Genomic DNA, 17,795 nt, shown 5'->3' with positions numbered 1-17,795 from the left:
ATAGACAAGGCAGGTTTCGGGAACTATCTAAAAGCCAGTAGAATAATTAAATTATTTTTCAAAATGATAACGACTTCCATATGTTGTCTGCAGCAGCGATAAGCTAAGAGGATATCAATTTACATCGTGACGTTACACACGTCCTCTCGTAATGTGCTAATAACATAAAAAAGATAAAAACTACTTCGCGTGTCTGTGCGTTGTCTCTTAATTTATGTTCAGCATAGAGGATATACCTAAACTGATCTATAACACTATAGAGTTCCCCTGTAAACGTCATAAACGTCTGTCAAATGTAACATTTAGCATTAGCAAGGCACTTATCCTTTTTGACACAGTTGCCGTTTTGGTTTGAGTTTTACTAAAGTATATTTTAGATGATAATTTTCTGAATCTACATTACTCTAGATTTTACTAAGATATTTTCATTATTTTGATTTATGTATTGCATAGCAGCGGGTAGAAAATGGATCCGGATAACCCAGTTTTTACCGGATTTCTCGATAACGATCAACGAATCGATCTCGTTTTGGTTATGGCCCCGGGGGGCAATCTAGAAACAACGATGCGCATCAATTATCTAACAAATATTGTAAGGTTCGGCTTAGAACTGGAATTGGTTGAAGGGAAGATGTCTGAACACAAGAATTTAACATTTATCAAATTACACGCCCCCGACTCCGTCATTGAAGAGTACGGCATCTATTTTAATGTGCGCAAATTCTTCAAAGACGCCCACGTGGATTATATCAAGTCAGGGAAACATGAAAAAGATGCGATTAAAGTTTTGCGGGAACAGTATCCAGGGCCGATCAACTATTCAACATTGGAGAGAAGTGAGATTGTATATAACATTATCCTTCGGTTACCATTTGGAAAAAATGAACATATATTCGGAATGAATCAGTTACTGAATCATAATATTATAATTGATGCTTACGCATTACACGATGGACCCTATTTTCTCGTATCAGGTCAAGAAACCTGCGTCAATGCACGACAAACACTTTTTTATAATTGGGTGGGCTTAGTAAATGTATGCAAATATCAACCGCTGCATTTGATACAGGAATATCTAGGCGATGGCGTTGCAATGTATTTTGCTTATTATGAATATTTCAATTTTACGTTAATGTTCCCAGCGATACTCGGGGTCGCACTTATCCTTGTACATGTTACCTGGCCACAAACTGAACTAGATTATAGATCTAGAAGAGCGTGTGAATACGATGAGTATAGGAACCACTACTTTTGTCCGCTGTGTCGCCATTACGATATTTGTACATATAGACGACGTTCGACCTATTGTAGAGAGCTGGAGTTCCTTAGATTAATAGATACAGATTATATGCAAAGGTTTGGCTATCTTGTCTCATTATGGGGGATCGTATTCTTTGTGTTATGGAAGAGGAAGCAGAATTCTCTTGCTTGGATGTGGGAAACTAAAGACAAGTATATGAAAAGTGTTTTCTTACCAGGATATTGGGGAATGTTAGGAATCCAACGAGAGTTCCAAAGATCACATTTAACTGGCGTGTCGCTAGACGACAACTTCGTAGCGACGTTGAGATGGAGTCTCGTGAACTTACTATGGGCGGTATTGTTCTCATTATGGCTTTTGGTTTTTTTTACCTTGTCAATACAGATTTGGTATGTGAAATACTGGCTAGATTCAAAATTCAACGATGATCCATTTGGTGCCGATCGATTACACGAACATCTATATATTGGAATAGGAGCGACCGTCTACTCATTCGTTACAATTCCTTTGAAGATTATTGCAAAAATTATGGTACATAAACTAGCGGCACTAGAAAACAATCAGACGATTGGATCGTACAATTCTTCTCTCGCATTGAAACTTTATGGATTTTACTTCACCGGAACATTCGCTTTATTGACGCTGCACACAATTGTTGGGAATATATTCTATACACATCACTTCGATGAAGATAATTGGTATAGTTTCGGTGGATTCAAAGTGATGAATAATGGACTCGGTACATCCTTAGACGATATGTGCATTACTTTAGCGGTTGCTATTGTGATCGAACAGATTTTTGTAAAGATCCCCTCATATATAAACAGGAAGAGCAGTGATTACCAATACTTCTGCGACGATATTGTTTCAAATACACCGATATGGGAAAGAGAATACAAACTGGAAAATCTCAATGATGAATTTTTCCACAATGAATACAATGATTTAGCGATTAAGTTTGGAATGGCAACACTGTTCTCGATGGCATTCCCTTTAGCGCCATTATTCATTTTGATAATCAACATATGGGATATAAGACACAAAGCAAGGACACTTCTATTGGCGCATCGACGCCCAATCCTCCTTAAAATTTCAGGGCCTGGTATTTGGGATAGAATTATTTTAATCACTTCCTTTGTGGTACCCGTATATATAGTTTGTATAATAGCATTTCAATCAAGAAATTTCTTAATGAATCGCGTGTGGCCGGGAGTCCATAATCGACCGTACGTGACTCAACATAATCAATATTTCGATATGAGAATTAAACAGTTTAATTTGGACTTTTTCGAAGGTCACTCAAAGGAATGGAAAAAGCATCCGGATCGTTGGAGAGCGCAGGAGGACTGTTTCAATTTGATATACCACCATTGGAGTTACAATGATTCCGCATGGCAAGATCGCCCTCACCATAAACGAACGCTATTCGTACCAACATACGAACATTTACACGTGGTGTTTTATAAACATCAATACATTATAGTATACGTCATCGTTAACGTATTAATAAATTTGTTCATATACTTGAAGTTGCCCTCTCAACCAAATTACTTAGAAGAGACCGTCAATACAGAAAGGAGAATAAAACGAAAATATTATATTCAAAAAGGGTTTTTACCTTACGATGAATAATATCGTTCTTTTTGAATTTTAATGAAGGCTGCGAGGAATCTATGAACTACATATGTAAAATTTGGTTCATATTTAAATAGATAATGATAAGATAAGCCAAACTATAGTATACTGGTAATATTTGTTATGTCAGTAGTTACTATTATCTAATCTGTGGTTTGGGTTTGGAAGAATAAATACAAATTTCCGTTGGTTGTCCATAACTTAACTTTTTTTTATGATATCTCCTGTGTTTGTCTTAAGTTAGAAGTTAGGACCATAGCACATTTTGCGATTGCATATTTTAGCACATGCTTCGATGCTGCATTGCGTTTGGGTGACTTGCTGTGTTTTCTAGTTGTGTTAAAATCGCGTTTAAGCGGTTCTTCAAATTCTGCATCGGGGGTGAGTGGAGCCACACATGCTAAAACTGCACTAAATTGTTGCGATTAGCATGTAAAAGTGCGATCAGGCACTGCATCGAGGTTCTAAAAAGCGACTTTATCGATGATCATCCATGCTATTGTGAGCTATTGTCCTAGTAAATTAGTAAGTTATTATCTCTGCATGCAATTCCCATTATACCGCCGCATATATTGACGTTTCAAAAGTGCTTATATTGGGCCTACTTGAATTAAATGAATTTTGAATTTTGTACCGATGTTGTTCACTTGCCTTCGAATATAAATAATATTAATAAATATACTACGATAATGCACACATTGCTATCTAGCAGTGGCGTGCATAGATACCTATGTACTATGCACAGGGTATGCGGATGATATAAAATGAAGAAAATCTCCAGTACGATTTATAATAACTTAAGGATATGCATTGTAAGAGTTATAAAAAGCCTACCCTTAAAATCTCCAGTACGATTTATAATAACTTAAGGATATGCATTGTAAGAGTTATAAAAAGCCTACCCTTAAGTATTTCTAACTCATACTGGAGATTTTCTTCATTTTATATCATCTGCATACCCTGTGCATACCCTCTATTCACGCGACTGCCATCTAGCCCCAAAGTAAGCGTAGTTTGTGTTGTGCGTACTAGGAAACTTGGTAAATATAAAACATATAATATCACTGAAAAATATTCATGTTCATCATACAAACATTTTCCAGTTGTGGGAATCGAACACATGGCCTTGGACTCAGAAGCAGGGTCGTTTCTCACTGCGCCAATCGGCTGTTAAGTCGTATCTAGACCTAGTCCAGCGAACTGATCCAGCGTTGGATTGCAATAATTAAGTATTACCTAATATTAACGCCTGACGGACCATTTTGTCCCTGCACACGAATTTATTAACTCTGTAGCGCTTTTACTTTTTGGTTGACTTATGAATACCGTATTTTAGGCTGAAACCTTTTTATTACTGTCATAAAATATAAGTCAATTTTTTTTAAAGATTAGTATTAGTATAGCAACCGAAAATGAAGCGATCTATGGGTGAAAGAATTTTAACAATCCGTAAAGCAGTTTTTTAGCATATCCATAGCATACGAAAAGTTAAATGTTTTTTTTATAATGTAACAATAGATAACACAATAAAATACGCACTATTTATTTCACAAAACAATAATCGATTGAACAAACCACTACACACTTGTGTTATCAGTAGTCGAATATAGGGTAATTTCGCCTGTTTGCGTCCACTTAGTGGAGTTGTTAGGTTTGAACGTGAAAAAAAAATGTACGTGCGGTAGTTTTTAATCAAATATGGTTGTAATGTAGTCCCTATATAGTCTTGTCAAGTTTAATGCACATTTTTGGACAACGCATCTGATGTTTTATTCTACACAGGTATAAATAGCTGAAACAGGCGATTTTCCCATTTTGCGTCCACAAAATCCAGATTGCGTCCGCCTGTGGACCAATTGGCGTCCACCTGTTTAGAAATAATTAGGAAGGGAAATAAGAAATAAAAAGGGAAGCTTGTGATTTTAATCAAAACATTTATTTAATAATTGCTGATATCATAAAAGTAAACATAAATTGCACTTCAGAATATTTTTTTTCTCCTCCAACTAACTCCATTAATAGATTCACTATTATTTCGAATATCATGTCGATGGCTTTATAGGATTCTATTTTACCATTTCGGTACAAAGCCTTTAATATTGGCCAAGTGCGAATCGGACTCGCGCGTTCCGTGTTTTATTCTATTTTTTAATATTTATTGTTATAGCGGCAATAGAAATACATCATCCATGAAAATTTCAACTGTCTTACTATCACGATTAATGAGCTACAGCCTGGTGACAGACGAACAGCGAAGTCTTAGTACTAGGTTCCTGTTTTTACCCTTTGGCTAAGGATCCCAAAAAAATGAAACAAAATTCAAATATTGGCAAATACATAAAATAATAATTGTATATAAAGAGTATATTTAAATAAAATTATATAAATTTTACTCTATTATTTTCGTGTGATAAAAAGATGGACGCAAAATGTTATAGGGTTTCTAATGTAGGAAAACTGTGCGTCCAAGTCTGATTTTTGACATTCATTATCTTTTTTTATATTTCTAATAATATGGACGCAAATCGGCCATCATATTATGCATGTTAATGTTGTTAAAATTGATAGGAAGTTAATATTGTTTTTCCCATGTTATCGTATTTAATTAAACATCTGACTGAGATATAGTTAGAGTAATTTGCGTCCACAGCGGACGCAAAGTGATTTTTTTATAAATTTCATGTACCAGTTCGCGTCCACCTTATATAAAGCTGTCAGTAGAAAAATATAAGCACAAACATCGTTATTCCTATAGTGTGGTTCACAATTAAGGTCTAGGGATAACAAAGTATTCTAAATTTCACATAAACACCTTAAATACTTACCGTGAAAAGTACAGCTGCTCACTATTTTTTTTACAACACATTCGCGCGTCAGCACTTGTTGGTTGCACACGCAAGATTAGTTTATTTTTCATTAAATTTGGGTTGCACGCACAGATCTTTTGTTTGTGTGTGAGTACCTGTCATAGGTCCGAACATCAATAGAAGCGCTCTTGTTTAGATTGGTGTGTCGGTATTGTTATTTTTCACTGTTGTAAAACAGTGTACCGTCGTTTGGACGCGAATTGGGCGTCGGACGCGAAAAGGCGAAAAGACCCTACAACGTGTGACAGAATTACGAAGTAATATTTAAGGATACATAAGTATATTTCATAAGGAATCACTGTTTAAAAGTATCAAATAAAAGGAAGCATATTTATTATTCCATACAAACGAATTCAAAACATTGTAACTGTTTACTTATGGCAACCCTATTGAAGATAAAATGCCGACACGCGCATTGTACCTACGCTACGCAACGCGTAGGTACCTAATAATGTGACTGGCTGTATCTGATTTCTTACAGTAAAAACTATGGCAGAGGTTTACTCAAAAACTATTAGGGTTTCGATTTTACAGATAAGTCTCAGAGACAGTACATAATGTACCTCTAAAGTCTGTGAAGTATTATTTAGGTTTTCATTTACACGTTGTATAATCGTCATATTACGTTGCTGCAATTATAAGCTGGAAATGGACGTTTTATGACGCGTAGGGCTAAAAATGTTAACGTCATAAACTTTTGGACTTCTACCGGTAGTTATACAAACAGCTTTGGGGAGATAATATCTCCCTGTCGCACTCTTCGCTGCAATTGGATTGGCCTCGTAGTCCGGTCCCGTTAACGGATGCTCGGCCAATTAGTATGATGGTATGAACCGTGAAGTGCGGTTATTAGTTAAATAGTAAGATATTTATATTTAGTAACAATATTAATATATCGAATACTCTTCGTTGGTGTCGTTGCTAAAACTTAAGACCGTTTAATTCTCCTACAGCTACTGTCCATCCGAACAAAGGTATTAACTTTGAATTTTTTGTTGCAGGGGGCTGGTTATTTAAAACGGGCCGACACCGACCGCCTTTATGAGATTTTCCTCAAGTATGCGACTTTAGAGAAAAATGGCGAAAAACATATCAGTTCCGAAGATTTCGTCCGCAAGTTCCTCGGATTGTTTGGTGAAGGTAAGATGTGTCTATATGAAATGTTAGTTTCAGATTTTCAAGCTCGCTAATGCGGAAACGCTTTTGTGTATCGAAATATTATACCTTCAAAGCAAAATTGACAGATTTATTTTTGATAAACTTTTTACAAAGAGAACTAACTTACTGTAGATTTGTGGACGAATTTGAGCTTTAATGCAACGATGATAAGTTATATTTTACGCTGATGTGCCAGCGTTTGTTTACTTGAAATCGACTTTACGAATGCGAGCGTAGGTAGTAATCTCGTACCATTAGGGACATTTTCCCGTTATTCGGATTTCTACCCGCGTGCGGATTTGATAACCTATTAAGCTTAATTTCCTATACTCCGCGAAAAGCAGGAGAATCTGTGTGGTGTAATTTATAATTTCTTCAATCCTTATACTCCACACCAAACAGATCTTCGGCAATATACGCTCTACGCACGTTTCGCTCCGAAACCGGAGCATCCTCAGGAGATGTTGACTTTACAATGAATAATTTTTTAATCCAATACTCTTAGTACTGGTTTTGCGGCGAACGAGTTGACGAACAATAATGTTCGAAGTCCACTTCTGTCCACCGAGAACCCCGCCCGCAGAGCGGTTCTCGGTGGACAATATCAATTTTAAATACAGTCCACCTCGTATCTTTGCACAACAATTTTCTTCTCAACAATATGCATCTCTCAAAATTAGGATAAATTCATAATAATCTTCATGCTTTCAACGGCAAGTGGCCTAACGGTCCACTAAAGAGGGATGTTAAGCTTAAACCCACAAAGTTTGACGCTGCTTTGATGCAGATTTTTATGACCAGAACCGATGGTTTAACGTTCTCACCGAGGTTTAAATAAAGCCTATACCCAGATAAGGGATGGTAGATTCTAAAAATTTCAATCATAGAAAAACTTAATGTGATCTTTAATTTATCAAAAACAGCCTCGTTGAATTTGGGATAAATAACACAGATCTATGTTTATAGCGCCAACTTCTTACAAACATTTTCTTGCCAAAGAACTATCATAATTATAGAAAAACTTAATACCTTACAAAATGGCTCGATACCTCGTGATCTGTAATATACCACATCATCAACGAGGCTGTTTGTTGTTCCATTGCTATTTAGTACATTAGCCAACGCCAACTTCTTACAAAAATTTTCTTGACATAAAAACTATCATAACTGTTCTCCGATCAGATTAACCGACCTGGGAATCAAACTCATCGTATAGTGATCCGTAGTCGAACTTACGAGACCAAAGAGACTTAAACAAATTATAAGTAACCTCAAACTCGGGTCGGGCCACTACAATAATTCGGAAGCGAGTTTTCTGACGGTTTCTGAAGCGGTGATAGCGCATAGAGCAGGAGCTCGACTTCACTTTCGGGGGCCGAGTTCAAATCCTACGAACTCTAATTTTTCTAAGTTAGGTGCGCTTTAAATAATTGAAATATCACTGGATGCTTCAACGCTGGAGGATATCGCGCGGAAGCCTGCATTTCTGAGAGTTCTACATAATGTTCTCAAAGACCATCGTGGTGGACTAGGGCCTTAACCCCTTCTCATTATGGGAGGGGTCCCGTGCTCTTTAGTGGGCCGGAAAAGGGTTGATGTGATAATGAGATTTCGGACTAGAAATTTTAAATAACATAACAAGTGGGAATTAAGAAATAGGTTGTGTTCACCGCACCTACCTCGGAGAGCACGATAAGCCACCGGTTATAAGTGCACTAACTTTCAGCCCTTCAAACCGGAAGCAATGTTGCTTGGTGGCAGAAATAAGCTAGGTGGTACTTCCTCGGTCTACTTCTACTCTGTTACAAAAAGCTGTACTACTACTTAAAACATCATTATTATTAATAATCGTTTAAGCCCGACAACCTGCACTGAAGAAGTGGAGTGGGTTCCTCTCTCCTATGACAAGAGATCATTGCTGAGGACGATGGCAATAAACGCGAAGTATTTTTCCAGATGACTACAACAAGGAATCGGTGCAACTCATCGCGGGTATTGTCGACATGGACAAAGATGGCTACATATCCTTCTCCGAGTTCCAGGCGTTTGAGGGACTGCTTTGTGTCCCGGACGCGCTGTACAAAACTGCCTTCCAGCTCTTCGACACGAACGGCAATGGGCTCGTAGCTTTTGGTAAGTTTTTATTTATTAGTGATAGATTAGCGCATGACCACTATCTCACCTGATGGAACGCGCTTGCCAGGAAGATGCCTATTCACTCATGTTTTCATAATACACAGGTTGTAAGAATTAGGGAACACGCGCACTAAACCGCTATAAGAAGTTCCAGCCGTGCGTATAAGAAAAGATGCAAATGCAGGGAACGTTTGTTATCCAGGTACCTGTTATATAGATAAATATTTTAAACAATTTGCATATTTGACTCATAAAATATGTCTACAGAAGAACCATTATCTCCTTTGCCTTGTTAATAACATTTTTGATTGTTATGATAAGGCTATTTATCATTCTGATATTACAGAAATGTACACAAATCTCGAACAGATCGCCTGTTAATTTGAATGTTTGCGATGCGATAACATCAACTATGAAGTACCGTTGGTACTCTGCGGTACCTACCGAAATTTAGGCGCTGCTGAGGGGAACCATCAAGCGTTTTGACGTGAGACAACTTTTTGAACACGCCGTCACGGCAAACGGCATGATGCTCTCTTATGCCGTCATGTCCTCTGTACCCCATATTTTTGTACTAGTTCTTGCCCGCGTTTGTTAAGTTACTTGTCTGGCAATGGCTTCGGCCGTGACTAGTTACCACCCTACCGACAAAGACGTGCCGCTAAGTGATTTAGTTCCGGTGCTATGTCGTGTAGAAACTGATTAGGGGCATGACTACCATACTTCCTAACATGTTAGCCCGCTACCATCTTAGATCACTTACCACCAGGTAAGATTGCAGTCATGGCCTAACCTGTAGTGGAATAAAAAAAAAAGTGGGTCTAATAATATAACTGCCATAACGAACAGGTTAGCCCGCTACCATCTAAGACTGTCATCACTGACCACTGATATGGTACATTTGAGATTTCAATCAAGGGTTAACGTGTAATGGGAAAAGTGATTGATGATAGCCTTAAATCTTTTATTTAATTGGTTTATTTTGCAGACGAGTTTGCTGAGGTCATGCAGAAAACGGCACTAAACAAAAAGTTGCCGTTTAATATGGAAAGCACATTTGTGCGGCTATATTTCGGAAAGGTAACATTTCAAACATTAACCCCAAATTTATAAGCTGTAGGTTAACTTGAAAACTATGGCAGAACTGTTTGTCTGTATGGCTAGTAGATTCGTCGCCTAATAAGATTCTTAGATATACCTTTTACCAATCGATTAACACTAAGCAACTCTTATAACCTAACTTGCCAATGATTCTTACAACAAAGTATTTTGTGTTTGTATTTACATATTTTTAATTTTTTGTATGGATTTAAGGTTATTAAAAAATATATGTATGTATTTTGTTCTTCTGTCAAGACTCAGTATACAACATTGCGCACTGCCGAACAGTGTTGAACGGTGCCTAATGTCGTTAGTCATATCGTTGTTCCCCAAGTGCGCTGACTGTAGGAGTGTAAACAAAGAAGAATGCCGGAACAAGATTTCGTTTGGTGCCTCATTCAAATTAATTCAAAAATTAAGTTTACATTTTTAAAGAAAAGCCTCTAAAATCCCAAACCTTAACTTCGACGGTTAAAAAATGTTTTAATGAGATAAATTAGTGGTTCTATTATTTCCGTCATCATTTTTTAATCTACTCGAAAAAATCAAAAGATTTACGTCACTTGTGTACGCAAAAACAAAACGAAAAATACATATTGTGAACAGTACCATAATCAAGGTACAATAATCGCATATGTCAAAAATAACCTAAATTCACGAACTTCATTTGCTTGTAACTCTGAAATCCGGCGAACTATAAATTCCATGAAGGCACCTTATAAGTACTACGTGAAACCAAATCCCATACTACGTCCGGCATTCTCCTTTGAGCTTTAAATCAATGTGAATATGCTCTTATTTTTCTTTCACATAAACATTCAAAAATGTGCAGGACAAGAAACGGTTAGTCACATACCCGGAGTTCAGTCAGTTCCTCCACGACTTCCACGAGGAGTATGGCGTGGAAGCGTTCAAGAAATGCGATAAAGATGGCAGCGGTTTTATCACTGCGGCCGACTTCCGGGACATCATGCTGAGTATCAAGAACCACCTTCTCACCAAGGAGTTGAAGACCAAAGTTATTATGGTGAGTGAATTTTATACAGATGTTTATGACATGACACAAAAAAACCGTGTGAGTTTGAGGTAGAGTGTGTGCTAGTGATACTGTGATTTGAAGGAAATGTATAAAAAAAAATATTAAAATGAATTAAAAATTTATTTGATAAAATATTTCTGGCGTTGCAGCCACAACAAACTTTAACATCCATTTTTATTATTGAAATAATGATACAAATGTGTGTACACAATCTTTTTTTCAAATTTATTGTTTAATAAAATCTTCATCAAATGCAATCTTAATATACAACGTGTAAACGAAATAAATTTGAAGGTTGCATTAGTATATTTCATAAGAAATCACAAAAAAATATTCATAAAAAAAAAAAAAAGAATATTTCATACCAAAGAATTCAAAACATTTTAAGTGTTTACTTATGACAACCCTATTGAAGGTAAAAGACCGACACGCGCATAATAACTACGGACGCGTACCTAATAAAGTGGCAGGAGTCACATGATTTTAATTTTGCATGTGATGTTAGCGCTGTTTCTGATTTCTTTCAGTAAAAACTATGGCACTGGTATACTCAAAAACTATTAGGATTTTCAGATAAATCTCAGAGACAGTAGGTACATAGTTTCATTTACAATTTGTATGTCTTACTTTCAGATTTTTCTCATCGCTTTGTTAACTTCGGATTGCAATTCCCTATAAAAATTGGATTAATTTAATAAACCGATGATAGCCTAACGTAAGGATCGGAGTGATTATCCTTTAACCAAATTCTTAACGGAGTTATGACAATTTAAGCAAGTAATTACTTTCTTTAACGGTTAAAGAAGTAAATTTAAATATAAGTGTCTCCATAGGAGTTGTATGACTTTTGAGCATTTTAAGCGATTAAAAATAACTTGTATCTGAAATTATCTGCATGTTTGAGAGTTAGTTCTCCAAAATGCTCTCAAAGGCGTGTAATGTAGACCAATCCACACGTGACCAGCGTAGTTGATAACGGCCTAAACCCTCCTTACTCTGAAAGGAGACCAATGACCGTAGAAGGCCGGCAATGGATACATAATGCTGATAAATGTTTGAATTCATAAACAGCTCTGAAAAATTTAAATCGCATTTTTTTTTAATAGGTACTTACTTTCAATTCATTTTATTCAGTAGTAAATCTTAACGACTTTTCGAATCATAACACGCAATTTTAAAAGCGAGCTATCTAACTGTACAATTCTGAAGGAATTTAATCGGTATTCGAGAAGTTTATCGCATTATAAAGTCGACTGCTTCTGACATTATTAGTTTTCTGTTTCTATTCAAAGACTATAATTGAACTCTACGATTGTAAGTGACGATGGAGTCTAAGACATAAGCGTGCTAACCTGTTAGCAAGTAAGATAATGTACTTATGTCTATCATTTTCGCGTCCTATTTGTATGATTTTAGACAAGAAAATTGGTAGACGTTATTATTTCTTTGTTAGCCTAATTAGTGGGTTTATAGCAGTTTATCAAACCCATAGTCGTAGTTTTCACGAGGCGTCGTTCCGGAACGCTCAGTCACGTAACGGTAGCATGGTTAGTTGCCAAGCAAAAGCCTTTTACATCACCATGGCCAATTAAGAAATGACAAAATTGGCCTTAGCTTCGTATTAATTTAGTTGATATGAACTCTCTGGGACTATATTTTATCTACGTTACGGATAAGAACCGCTTAGGTTACTGGGTCACAAGGTTAGCGGTTGCGTATTTTCCCGCATTAGCTACTAAAAAGTCTAAATAAAAGATGTATTTTTAGCCACCTAAATTATAACATTATGTGCTTTGGTATAATATATAAATAAATATACTACGACAATACACACATCGCCATCTAGCCCCAAAGTAAGCGTAGCTTGTGTTATGGGTACTAAGATGCCTGTTGAATATTTTTATGCATTTTCAACACACACGTCATATATAAACCCCCAGACACTGAAAAACATTCATGCTTATCACAAAAACATTTCCCAGTAGTGGGAATCGAACCCACGGCCTTGGCCAACGTTATTGTGCATCGTGTACCGTAGTGTACTATTAATAAGATGACCACGCTGACCAATTTTTGTGTTTTTAAAAATGATTTTTAGCTATTTTTTACATTTTTACTTGAATTATAGAAAAAAATTAGACAATGTCTAAAACTTCTTCTTATACAAGTGTAACCGAATTAGGAAATAGTGTTGAATAGTGTCCTGTAAAAATATAAAATCAAAAGAAGAATATTTATTTTTCCATACAAACTAATTCAAAACATTGTTTACTTATGACAACCCTATTGAAGATAAAAGCCCGACGCGCGCATAGTACCTACGCTTCGCGTTGCGTACCTAATAAAGTGACAGAAGTCACTTGATTTAAATTTTGCATGTGATGTTAGGGCTGTATCTTATTTCTTTCAGTAAAAACTATGGCAGTGGATTTAATCAAAAACTATTAGCGTTTCGGTTTCACAGATAAGTCTCAGAGAGAGTAAATAATGTACTTCTAAAGCCTGTGTATAATATTTCGGTTTTCATTCACATGTTGTATAACTGGAGTACGTTCAAGGCAATAGTGTATATAATAGGTAGATCTAAAAGTCGGCAAGGGTGGCTATATAAATAAATAGATACGAAAATTAAACCTTTTTTTTTTTTAAACTAATAAAGTTATAAAAAAAAAAGGTAACAATATCAACGTAAAACTTATAATTCGTTTTGAACCCGTTTGTTGCGATCATGCGGTATTACGAAACTAGATTCCGTTCTTGTTATCAATTATTAAATTGTTTTATTTAAAAATACTTGTTTACGACACATAAGCTGACGAAATTGTGAAAAAACGAAGTTCTTGCAAAACCCATATAATTAATATGTTATGACGTAGATTTCATCATCACCGGCCCACTACAGGGCATGGGTATCCTCTAAGAATGGAAAAATATTTAAGGCCCAAGTCCACCGTGCTGGCCAAGTGTGGATTGGTAGACTTCACTCACACTTGACAATAATATGGAGAATTGTTTAACATGTAGTTTTCTTCTCGATGTTGTTCTTCACCGTTAATGCAAGTGATATTTAAGTTAGAGGTGCGAATCGGAGTTCGAACTCGAATTTTTCCCAAATAGGGAGCATGTGTCTAGGCTATCAGGTTTTAGTAAAATAGACGGCTGATAGCCGTATTTTCTGAGTCGTAGGCCTTGAGTTCGATTCCCACAACTGTAAAATGTTTGTGTGTTGAACATAAATGTTTTTTAGTGTCTCGGTGTTTATATGTATGTTATAAGTATTTATGTAGATTATTCATAAAAATCATCTTAAGTCATCTTAGAACCCATAACACAAGCTACGCTAACTTTGGGGCTAGATGGCGATGTGTTTACAGTCGTAGTATATTTTTATTTATTTAAATAATACGATTTTTAAAAGATGAAAGATATGATGCACTTTTGCCTTCCATCTATCGTTTTGGATTAATTCTCTCACAAAAACTACTAAACTAAAACACCACAAGGCCCGGGTACAAAAGTGAAGTTTAAAGAATAATAATTATCGAAAGATGTAATGTCGAAAGAAAATTTACTACAAACTGATAATTCTGTTTTTGGACCTTGATTTAAATTGATCTTCAGTGTTAAAAACTGTCGCCTGCGAGTTTCGTTCGCGTTTTTAACCGTTTGTTTTAGCATAGTAGCAAAACAAACAAACGGGCTTTTGCATTTACAATTTTAGCATGGACATATTTTTGACTGACATCTCTTTCAGTTTTATGTTCCGCATTGCACTTATGAAACCTAACCTAAAATAGTGATCTGTTTGTTGACATTAAAGAATCTTCAGTGAAATGGTTTATTATCTCCTTCCAGGCTTCAGGGTTCCCTCAAGGCGAGCGAAAAATCAGTTTCCCATACTACATGGCGTTCACTTCACTCCTCAACAACATGGAGCTGATCAAGCGAGTGTACCTCAACGCGACCAACGGGCATCGGACGCAAGAGGTCACGAAGGAGGAGTTCTTGCACTCCGCGCAAATGATGAGTCAGGTCACACCGCTGGAAGTGGACATACTGTTCACGCTGTGCGACATGATCCATCAAACGAACGGGTGAGATGATTTACTTTTACTGTTCTATACTAGCAATAAGGTCGTGTAGAAGTACCTGCACTTTGCGCAAATGGTGAATCAAATCACGCTTCTGTTAACTGTCTGTGTGATCCGCCACAAGAACAGGTGAGATTATTTAGTACTACTGTACTGTAATTATTATTTCGAGAAGGAGGTGAACCGCCGAATCCAACTCGGATGGGCAGCGTTCGGACTTCGTGACATCTTTTCGTCAAAAATCCGTCAGTGCCTGAAGACTAAAGTCTTCGAACAGTGCGTGTTGCCAGTAGTAACCTATGGTTCAGAAACATGGTCCCTAACTATGGGCCTCATAAGAAGGCTCAGAGTCACTCAGCGGACGACGGAGAGAGCTATGCTCGGAATATCTCGACGCGATCAAATCAGAAATGTGGAGATTTGTAGAAGAACCAGTAGTTACCGACATAGCTCAACGAGTCGCGAAGCTGAAGTGGCAATGGGCCGGGCATATAGTTCGGAGAAAGGATGGACGTTGGGATCCCAAGGTGCTGGAATGTCAGCCCTAGTAAGCGCAGCGTTGGTCGACCCCCAACGAGGTTGACAGACGACATAAAGCGCGTCGCAGGTAGCCGCTGGATCTAAGCGGCACAGAACCGTGGAATTTTGAACTCCCCACCAAATACCTAGGTCTAGCAGTAGACGTCTATCGGTTGATGACTGTAGTATATTAGCACTAATATAATGTAGCAGTTCCTGTACTTTACGGAAATGATGGGTCAGGTCACGGTTTCTAAGTGGGCATACTATTCACGCTGTGCGATATTATCCATCAGACGAACGGGAGAGATAATTCACTACTGCTGTACTATAGTAGGAATAAGGTCTTGTAGAAATTCCTGTACTTCACATAAATGATGAGCATGACAGATTAGTTAAGGGTTAGATGTTTTTTTTGTTTTGAAAAAATTACGTTCGTCACCTAGCAAAGTATGAGTTCTTGCACTCTGCGCTCCATTTATTATTACGCAGGAAATCGTCTAGGAGAAGTTCTTGCACTCCACGCAAATGATGACGTGATCTGAAACATCATTTGCGCGGAGTGCAACAACTCCATCCTCGCTGGATGACGAGCGTAATTTTAACGTCGTGTGAACAATAGATACCAAAAAACATCATATAACCGTGAACTAATCTGTAGGTCATTAACAATACGATAAACAATAATTTAAGGTGTCATACAAACGTAAAATATAAATAAATAAATATACTACGACAATACACACATCGCCATCTAGCCCCAAAGTAAGCGTAGCCTGTGTTATGGGCGCTAAGATGACTGATGAATATTTTTTATGAATAATATACATAAATACTTATAAAATACATATAAACACACAGACACTGAAAAACATTCCTGTTCATCACACAAACATTTTCCAGCTGTGGAATCGAACCCCCGGCCCTTGACTCAGAAAGCAGGGTCGCTGCCCACTGCGCCAATTGGCCGTCAATATCCTTGTACTAAGTGGTAAAATAAGTAAGAAATTAATAACAAATTATTTTTGTTCCTTTTATAAAAGTGGTAACGTAAGTAACAAAATAGTAACACATTTTCAGCGAAAGACTTCTATAGTCCCAAAACATATTAAAAAAACCTTTTTGGAAGTGAATCGGTGGCATACATAAATTTAATTACATAATTCTTTCGGATAAATGGTGACAGACACTCATTACACCGAGCGTCAAACGCATAACACATGTTACCCTCAGAATTGAGAACATACAGAACGAATGGTTCTGTATGTTCTCAATTCTGCCATTATTGCATGCAAAAAAACAGTGAAAACGCCCCGCGCATGTCTCACTTCACACCCGCGGAATGTTGCTAGCTCACAAACTTTTTCCCGTTTTCCCCATTGTAAACGTTTAGAACATTATAGGTATAATAATCACTGCCAACTGCTAAACGTAATTAATTGACTAACCGCCTGATTGGGAAACACTACTAAAGTGGAGTGGTTTGTAATGCTTCAATATTGTAGTGCACGCGGTTTCTGTATGCTCTTAATTCTGTGATCTTGCCCTTTTTATGGGTTAAATCCTTGCTTGTCATAGACAGACAACTTAATGTCTACGTTTGCGAAGCGCCTAAGTCTGCTAAGGAGTTGTAACTGTAAAATGTTTCGTAGTATCGCGGTATCGATAATTTTGTCGCGTTATCTATTACGCGGTAAAGATTAGGCACCGAAATCTTATCGTAACATTCTTAAGCAAAAACGTATTTTTATTTCCATACTCCTACACCTATATTTAGTTATTACTTATGAGATATTGACTTACTGATACTTATGAGATATTATATTCACTTCTTCAACCCTGCAGGGCTAGCTAGAAATATTATATCCCCCGATCATATCCCCTGACAGGGGATATAATTAACGTGCCCAACTGCTAAAGCATGGTAACATGTAATAGGAGAAATTTATCCCCAATTTATTGTATTGTCGTAGTATATTTATTATTTA

General features: G+C 36.9%; 1 protein-coding gene across 3 annotated transcripts in view; it reads left to right on the top strand.

The window, feature by feature from the left end:
* The window catches only part of LOC120626226 (calcium-binding mitochondrial carrier protein Aralar1), a 37,751-nt gene that overhangs the window by 6,582 nt on the left and 13,374 nt on the right, over nt 1–17,795 (top strand). For all 3 annotated transcript variants that reach the window (XM_039893635.1, XM_039893637.1, XM_039893636.1), the window contains exons 2-6: nt 6,765–6,903; nt 8,878–9,054; nt 10,046–10,137; nt 10,991–11,185; nt 15,053–15,291. In XM_039893635.1, coding sequence (XP_039749569.1) covers nt 6,765–6,903; nt 8,878–9,054; nt 10,046–10,137; nt 10,991–11,185; nt 15,053–15,291 — 842 coding nt within the window. The remainder of the gene's footprint in view (nt 1–6,764; nt 6,904–8,877; nt 9,055–10,045; nt 10,138–10,990; nt 11,186–15,052; nt 15,292–17,795) is intronic.

Source organism: Pararge aegeria, chromosome 9 (assembly GCF_905163445.1).
Source record: "Pararge aegeria chromosome 9, ilParAegt1.1, whole genome shotgun sequence".
Classification (NCBI taxonomy): domain Eukaryota; kingdom Metazoa; phylum Arthropoda; class Insecta; order Lepidoptera; family Nymphalidae; genus Pararge; species Pararge aegeria.
The sequence above is the reverse complement of the archived record's forward strand: the minus strand, read 5'-3'. Positions and strand labels throughout refer to the sequence as shown.